Source organism: Nicotiana tabacum, chromosome 17 (genome assembly GCF_000715075.1).
Source record: "Nicotiana tabacum cultivar K326 chromosome 17, ASM71507v2, whole genome shotgun sequence".
Lineage (NCBI taxonomy): Eukaryota > Viridiplantae > Streptophyta > Magnoliopsida > Solanales > Solanaceae > Nicotiana > Nicotiana tabacum.
In genome coordinates, this window is record NC_134096.1 from 114,873,315 (window position 1) to 114,883,071 (window position 9,757).

General features: G+C 39.2%; 1 protein-coding gene across 1 annotated transcript; it reads left to right on the forward strand.

The window, feature by feature from the left end:
- The first annotated feature begins 678 nt into the window (after positions 1–678).
- LOC142172054 (uncharacterized) lies at positions 679–1,329 on the forward strand. The gene has a single exon (XM_075235812.1). The coding sequence runs from the start codon at positions 679–681 to the stop codon at positions 1,327–1,329; it is 651 nt and encodes a 216-aa protein (XP_075091913.1).
- The last annotated feature ends 8,428 nt before the right edge of the window (positions 1,330–9,757 follow it).

Consider the following 9,757-nt stretch of genomic DNA (forward strand, 5'->3'; position numbering starts at 1 on the left):
TGCAAATCACTCAAACAGAACATGTATTTACAGATTCAACAGCAACAATTATTGCAGAAAGGAGAACAAAAATACTCAATGACACATCGAAACAAGGCCAATTTGAGAAATCTACAAAAGAATCAACACTTCCTGATGCGATAAAGAGAAGAAAATTTATGGATAATGCTTCAAGGGATAAGGAAAAATTTCTGATCTCAGCTCCTTCTTCATAATTCTCTCATCCTCTTCATTCGTGTGCTCAGTCAGATTGCTCAATTCATTGATCAATGAAGATTTAACATGGTATCAGAGCCCTAATTGAGTGAATATAGGGATTTTCTCTGACGCCAGTTGAAAATCGAGAGATTCATTAGGTACTTTCTAATGAATTCGAGTTTTAATGTGTTTTGAGCCCTAAATTTTATGGCAATCGATGACGCAACTACGCAAAATAAGATTGTGATTGACCACAATCACCCATTGTATTTGCATGCTTCGGATGCTCCGAGCTTGCTTTCGATTGGGATGCCCCTAATCAGAATGGATAATTATACTCTATGGTGACAGGCCATGGAAGTTTTTTTGCTAACTAGGAATAAACTAGGTTTTGTTGAAGGTACTATCACGCGAGACACTTATGGACAAAATTTTGTTAATCACTGGGATCGCTGTAATACGATGGTAAAATCATGAATTATGCATAATGTTAGTCATCATTTGCTTAGAGGAGTGCTGTTTCATTTCAGTGCTTATGCTATTTGGGAGGACATGCGAGAGCGCTTTGATAAGGTGACAACTTCTCGTATGTTTTATCTGCATAAGACAATTTTCACCTTAACAAAGGGTACTTCATCCATTTCTGTGTATTATTCCAAATTGAAGGACTTATGGGGTGAATATGATTCATTGATGCCCCCTCCTTCCTGTGAATGTACAAAATCCAAGGAATATGCTAATCATTTACAATACCAACGCTTGTTACAATTTCTTATGGGTCTCAATGACGGATATAGCCATGCACGCAGCCAGATCTTGATGAAATCACACGTTCCTAATATTAACCAAGCATATGCAATGCTGCTTCAGGATGAGAGTCAAAAAATGGTCGCAGGAAGGCATTATGCATTGACTGAAAATATGGATCCTACTGCCCTATTTACTGCTAAACATTCTGGTCAGAGGCTGGGGAATAAGAATTATAATCTGGAGTGTGATTATTGTCACACACGAGGTCATTCCAAGGATAATTGTTTCAAGTTAATGAAATGTGACTTTTGCAACATGAAAGTTCATTTGAAGGAAAATTGCTATAAAATCATACGGTACCCTCCTGATTTTAAGCCATAAAAGAGAGGTGTTTTGCCGAGTGGAAACCTTGCACAATCAGATGGAAATGATGCTTCTACTCCTCGTCCACTCGCACCTATGACAACACCAGTCTTTACTCCTTAGCAGAATTCACAAATCCTCAATTTGTTGAAGAAAACTTCAGTTGGTGAACCTAGTGCACACATGGCAGGTATATCTTTGTCTGATCCTGATTCTAGTCCTACTTGGATAGTAGACTTGTTGGTTGATGCTACTAAAGTAGGAAACTCAGGACATGTTCAAATGCCTACTGGAGATTCCACTCAGATTACTCATGTAGGAAATTTCCACTTGACAGGAGGTGATCTCATTAAAGATGTATTGTGTGTACCAGCATTTAAATTCAACCTATTTTCAGTTTCAAAGCTGGTTAAGGCTTTGCAGTGCTTTGTTAGTTTCTATCTCGAATTCTTTATCTTCCAGGGACTCTTCACTGGGAGGGTGAAGGGAATTGGTAAGAAAGAAGTAGAACTTTACATCTTGAGACCAAAGGGAAATGCTGGAGTCAAGGAGCAGATGAAATCTTTGGCAGTAAGAGAGAGAACAAATTCAGAGTTATGGCACAAGAGGATGGGCCATGTACCTATGGCAGTTCTAAGAAGAATTTTTGTTTTGAAAAATAAATATAGTCTTACATTGGACCATTGTGGCATATGTCCATTAGCTAGACAAGTTAGACTTCTATTTTCTCATAGTAATAGTAGAGCTGCTACACCATTTGAATTGATTCATATAGATGTTTGGGGGCCCTACAAAGTCTCCACCTATAATGGAATGAACTATTTTCTTACTCTTATGGATGATTTCTCTAGATGGACACTTTTGTTTTTCCTGCGAATATACTACTAGGTTATTCACCTAGTAGCTGTTATGTATAATAAATCCCAAATTGGGTGAAACTTACAAAATGTTCAGATAAACTACAAACAAACAATACGACAAAGAAATCCAATGGCGATTGCTACCAAATATAATGTAGCAGTAGCGTAATGAAAGATGGTAAATACAAGGCTAGTAATTTGAAACATCCAATTGTTGCCGACGATCATGAATGCACACACCAGTTGCCAACAATTTATTGTAGCACCTACAAAGCTCTCACCAGGTGCCATTTGTTGCAATCCAAAGGAATAGGTATGTTTAAATCCAGTAGTTGTAAAGCGAAGCATTTTGAACATTGTGAACTTGGAGCTAAAAATTTCAGTATCATTGTTGATACATTGAACATGAATTTGAGATGAAAGCATAATAGAGACAGAACTGCCTGCTTGAGACATGAGGACAATATAATGTCTTCTCATCTTAAGATTGAGCATGCATGCACACTAATACCACTGGCTAATGATATGACACTATACTGTAAATACTAAGAACAGATGCCAGCAATAGTTTTCCTTGTATTTCATGTGAATTGATATCTTCAATTTGATATTCCAGTACCAAAAATTCATACACAAAGAAGCTGATCAAATGTGCAGCCATACAATTCTGTGAATAAATGCAATCACAGCTAATATAAGCCTTATATCTTGTGAACTCATGTTGGATTCTATGAGATACCTGCTTGACTCCATAGTTCTGTATGATGTTAAACCACCCCTAGAATGAGCATGATAACATGCTAATACCACTGAGAAATGGTCTAATACCATATATACATTACATAGTAGTCAAGCTCAGGCCATGTGATAACTGTCTGTGTAGGTACATCAGATTGATGTCCAAGCCAAGCTGCTTGTGATTAGCAGGATAACTTCCAGTTTTCTGAACCTAATATGAATTGACATCTGTGTTGCTGAAGTGTTGTTGCAGTAACTGTTGATCAACATCCATAATGAGCATAGAGCAGATTGATCATTTTTTGAGATGAAAGTCCAGTTTATTAATTCTCCACATTAGTTGCTTCTCCTACTTTCTGAGTAAGTACATCAGATTGCTGACCACTTCAAGCTGATTGAAATTGATCTGTATAGCAGGATAACTTCCATTTTTCTCTAGGAGTTGATACTGATGTCTATGTTGCTAAGGTGCTTGACAGTATAACAGATAGGCAGATGCCTCAAAAGTTTGAGCTTATATGTGGAACTTGCAATAAGTAGCAAACAAGTTAGTTTTGAAAAATCTGCTCCCAGGTTGTGTTGGTTGTGAGTGTTGGTGTGAGTGTTGGTTGTGTTAGTTTTGAACAAGTTAGCAAACAAGTTGGTTGTGAGTGTTGGACTTGGGTCTTTATGATATGAGTTAAATCTGATATGTCTACCCTACTTAAATCTTTTATTGCCATGATCTTGAACAAATTTGAAAGGAAAGTTAAAGCTTTTAGATCTGATAATGGGTCATAATTTTACAATAGTCTTTGTGGTGAGTTGTTCAAGTCGCATGGGATAATTCATCAGAGTTCTTACCCTTATTCTCCTCAACAAAATGGGGTTATCGAGAGGAGGTATAGGCATATCCTTGAGATAGCTAGAGCTATCACTTGCCACCTAGGTTTTGGGGATGTTGTGTTGAAGCTGTTGTGTATATAATTAACAGAGTGCCCTATACTATTTTGGAAAACAAGTCTCCATTTGAAGTATTTCACAACAGAGTGCCTTCATTTTCTCATTTGCGAGTAATAGGTTACCTCTGCTATGCAACAATATTACCTAGACAAGACAAATTCAGCCCTAGAGCTATATCATCTGTGTTGCTTGGCTATGAGACTTTTCAGAAAGGTTACAAGCTCTATGACATGGAGCACAGAACAGTCTTTATTAGCAGAGATGTTCTCTTTCATGAGAACATATTTCCTTTACATTCACAAGTAACATATCAGGACTTCTCCTTTCCAATTGTGTCTACCCCTTCTCCTTCACAAGATGATCCTATTTTTAGTCCATCACATATCTTAGACCAGCCACCAGTAATAGCTTCACATGATGCACATGTCTTTGACATTGCAGATCCTTCTCCCATCACTACAGGTTTACCACCTTCTACCCCTGCACCTGTTATTGATCCTGAGCCAGCATAGAGAAAATTCGAAAGGGTATCTAAACCACCTATTTGGTTGAAGGACTTGTTGTACCTGGCAAAGGACATAATTCTACTGCAAATACTTGTCTCTATCTATTGTCTGATGTTGTAAGCTATGATACTTTCACACCAAGGTATCAAATTTTCCTTACCAAATTCTTTGCTGATCTTGAGCCTAAACAAAGGCTGCGAAAGATCCTAGGTAGATTGAGGTTATGCAAGCTAAATTACAAGCTTTAGAGGCTAATAATACATGAGAGGTGGTACCTTTGCCTACAGGTAAAAGATCTATTGGTTGTAAGTAGGTGTATAAAATTAAGTATAAAGATACAGGGGAGGTGGAGAGGTTCAAGGCAAGACTGAAGGCTTGGATTACCAAGAAACCTTTTCTCCGTAGTCAAAATGGTAACTGTTAGGTGTGTTTTGGCTATTGCTGCAACCAATCAAATGGATGTCTATAATACATTCTTGCAAGGAGATTTGGATAAAAAGTGTATATGACTTTACCCTAGGGCTTTCACGGTTCAAATGGTCTTCAGCAGGTTTGTAAGTTGCTTAAGTCACTATATGGCCTTAAGTAGGCCTCCAGGCAGAGGAATCTAAAATTATCTTCTGCCTTGTTGTTTTATGGTTTTGTTCAAACTCATTTGGATTATTCTCTGTTTACTAGACAATCTCAAGAAAAATTTGTCTTAGTTTTGGTTTATGTCGATGATCTCTTGATCACAGGAGATGACTCAACCATGATTCTCGAAACTAAGGCATGTTTACAATCCAGTTTCAAGATCAAGGATCTTGGTGAGCTGAGGTATTTCCTTAGCATAGAATTGGACAGAAGCAAAGAGGGTATTGTTAGGCATAAACGGAAGTATGCCCTTGAATTGATCTCAGATATGGGTTTGGCTGGGGCTAAATCAGTTGGTGTTGTCACGACCCAATTTATCCTATAGGCCGTGATGGTGCCTAACGTCACCGCTAGGCAAGCCTACGATAAATTCACTACGTGATTACTTCTTTTAATAGGCTTACAAGTAATTAAGTTCCATGTATTTAGAAATTTGTGAAATAGAGAATAAAATGAAAGCATCTGAATGCACACAAAAATATGTAAATACTCCAAAATCATAAAGTCTACTAAAGTGTGTGCTAAGATCTGGTGTCACAAGTGTATGGGCACTAATAGATTATACAAAACTCTAGCCACTATCTGAAATAAAAATAGACAAAATTAAATGTAAAGGAGAGACACTAGGTGCTGCGGAACGGTTCAGGAATGCAGCTCACCACTAGGCCTCGGGATATCTGGGATGCGCACCGGTAATACCGCCAGATGCACCTGCCTCAGATCCTGCACGATTAGTGCAGAAGTGTAGCGTGAGTACATAAATATCACGCCCCGAACCTAGGAGCGAGACAAGCACCCGGTGCCTCACCTAACCTGGCATACCAAATTGCGACTAAGGGACTCTGAACATATAATGTCATACTTTGGCCACGGGGCCACCTTGCAAGACAATTTGCGAAGCAAAATATAAAACTGAATGGAAACTAGCGATAACTAAACATCAATATAAAACTAGGCTGAAAAGGCCGTCATAGCTACTACAGCTGACAAACCACCAAATTATACATACCAGGCCTACAAACCCAACATACTGCACTAACCAACAGGATATGTCTACAAGCCTCTACTGATAGATATATTGTGATCGGAACAGGGCCCCGACCTACCCATATTATATATATAATTACATACATAAGATGCACACAAAAACTTAGACCCGATAACTCCGAAGGATGTGGAGCTTACCGATCAGGCTAAACTCTGGAAACACCTACTGAGGAGGTCTACTCGTCTGTCTATCTGAACCTGCATGCATGAAATGCAGCGTCCCCGGAAAAGGGATGTCAGTACGAAATAATGTACCGAGTATATAAGGCGATAACATAACTGAAAGTTGAAACTGAACTGATAATATAATAACTGAAAATAATTGGGAGTCAAAGATGATCTGGAGATATACTTACCTGTTGATACTGACTCAACTCCTTCAATATAGTAAGTAAAATAATTGTACGGCCTTATAAGGCTCGGTATATATAACTGCTCTGCCGTAGTAGGCTCGCTCATAGGCGCTCGGCCATACTAGGCTATGTATCTCGACCATGCTGGGCTCGCTCATAGGCGCTCGGCCACAGTAGGCTCGGTATATAACTTTCCATCTGATCAGAGGTTGCCCAATAGGGGCCTGCCCATCGATTATAGCTCGATGGTAATGAAAATACTGTAATACTGTATATATAGGCTTGCTGCTCTCTTGACTGGAAGAAGACAATACTAAATTGAATATAGAATCTCGATAAGGAATAATATTGTAACTTATGAGACTAGAATAGTGTGAATAAATTCATGAATATGAACTTCTCTTTTGTCTCATTACTAACACATGTAGCTACGAGATCATGCCAAAATGAAGGAAGGCTTAGCCTTAACATACCTTATCAGAATCTTTCCAATCACCAAGTTGAACTCACCTCTTCGCACCTTAATCTACAAGAATGATAATAATACTATCGTTAAGTTACGAAAGTTACAACTATCGCACAACGAACGACAAACTTATTTTGTATTAAAACGGGCAGCATCTCACCTATAATCCTTACTTCCTCCAAATTCAAGATAACACCAACAATACAAGAACAGAACAATGACAACATATATACATCATTTTCCAGCCCTATATACACCATCAAATACTACAAAACAGCCCAACACACCCCAATCTCTTCATACACAAAATGACCACCGTAGTAGTGTCAAACGACCCGAAAATGTTATGACGAACGACCAGCCAACCACCCTACATTTATATGGTGTTTCTACAACCCCTTCCTCCTCCAAAACTCCACAAAATAGTAGTAAAACACGCAGCTCAACAGCAATACAAAACAGTCCGCTACAAGTGAATAACTCGAACTCACGGCTTCCGATCACCGTCCCGTGAGTTCTCACAAGTATAGAACGACTTACCATGAATTTATAGAAGAAAAACTGGATGAAAGAGAGCAGTAAAATCACCTTATTTGTTGGATAACTCAGCTCCTATCTTGGTTCTTCAAACTCTAGGTTTTACCTCCAATTAGAACTTGAAAGGGAGAGAAAATCAATTAGGGTTTGTGGGAAATTTTTGGGAGGATTCTTTGCAGAGCTTATGTCTGGTTATTATGCTCTATTTTAAGTCTAATATATGAAGAAAATAGGCCTTTAAAAGGCCTCTTTGGACGACCCGAAATGGCCCATTTTTGGGCTTTCATTTAAGCAAGTAGGTGACACACCTACTTGTCACCTAGCAGCTTGCGCAGTATCGCAAAAATGCCCATATCTCACTACTCCGATGTCGTATTGACAAACGGTTTAATGAATTGGAAAATAGACTCATAGATCTTTAATTTGATGGGTGGAGCACCCCATAACGCTAAGTATATTGGGAGAAAATTGCAGTTAGATTTGACTTAAAGTTTCAGTAAAACTTGTGAGTGTAACTTGTGATGACTTTCATCGACTTTTGTTCCACAACTCGCTTGACATTAAAACATAACACATGGATGTCATACGACTAATATAAATCATAACATAATCTCTTTATCATGTTAATCACCCTAGTCTCACCCCAAAGGTACATGTTATAAAATTCCCAACTTGTCGACTTTCGACGAAACATTGTTTTATTCAATTGCTTTAGCTTCTGAACTGTCCAACCCTCTTTGTACTTGTTGTTCATGATCTTCAATATTTGTAACCTCATAGGTAACATGATTAACTTACTTTATATACTTTTAAATATTATCTCATTTTTGGTCCTACATTAGTTTTCTTACGACGCATTTTTACGTACAAAAATATAGGGTGTAACATCACTCCCCCCTTGGGAACATTCGTCCTCGAATGTTTACTCTTAGAGACTTTGGAAAATTTTGCCAGAGTATCCTTCGTACACTAGGTTAAAACCAACCTGCACGCAGCCAGAAAATATACTATGCATGCCACACATGGCCAATCTTTATAAATAGCAGCAATTTGCCTCACCGACTGTAAATCATAAATATTGAAAGTGAAAAATAAAAGCTTACCTGATGACCTGCTAGCCTACATAGAGCTATGTTGTAGCGTCCCATCTCGAACCATATCTTCAGTTTGAAATAGGTGGGGGTATTTAGACTTCATTTCTTCCTCCGATTCCCACGTCATCTCTTCTACATTCTTGCTCCTCCATAAAACCTTCACGGAAGCTACCTCCTTATTTCGTAGCTTGCGGATTTGTCGGTCTAGGATGGCAACTGGAATTTTCTCGTATGACAAGTCCTCTGTAATCTGTACATCATCTGTGGGCACCACTCGGGTAGGATCGCCAATGCACTTCCGTAGCATAGATACGTGAAAAACCGGATGGACAGACTCCAATTCTGAGGGCAACTCTAACTCATAAGCTACTTGGCCCACTCTCCGAATGATCCTATAAGGCCCAATATACCGTGGGCTAAGCTTGCCTTTCTTGCCAAACCTCATCACGCCCTTCATAGGTGATACCTTTAAGAATACCCAGTCATTAATCCTGAACTCTAAGTCTCGTCGCCGCACATCAGAATATGACTTCTGACGACTCTGAGCTGTCAACAGTCGCTCCCGGATAAGCTTTACTTTCTCTATGGCCTGCTGAACCATGTCTGGCCCATGTAACCCAGATTCTCCAACATCAAACCACCCTATAGGAGATCTGCACTTACGCCCATACAAAGCCTCGTACGGAGCTATCTGGATACTGGAGTGGTAACTGTTATTATATGCAAACTCGATAAGAGGTAGATGTTCATCCCAACTTCTTTTAAAATCCAACACACATACTCGTAACATATCCTCGAGCGTCTGAATTGTGTGCTCGGCTTGTCCATCAGTATGTGGATGAAAAGCTGTGCTGAGATTCACCTGAGTCCCTAGACCTCTCTGAAATGACCTCCAAAAATGTGCTTTAAACTGAGCCCCACGGTCAGATATAATAGAAATCGGTACTCCGTGTAGCCGCACTATCTCCTTAATATATAACTTTGCATAATCTTCTACTGTATATGTAGATCTGACCGGTAGGAAGTGAGCTGATTTCGTGAGCCTATCGACTATCACCCATATGGAATCGAACTTACGATTAGAACGAGGTAAAGCCGTGATAAAGTCCATGTTTATCGCCTCCCATTTCCATGTCGGGATCTCTATAGTCTGCATTAGCCCTCCGGGCTTCTGGTGCTCTACCTTCACTTGCTGGCAACTAGTACATTGGGCGACAAACTCAGCAATGTTCTTCTTCATATCGTTCCACCAGTACACATCCTTAATGTC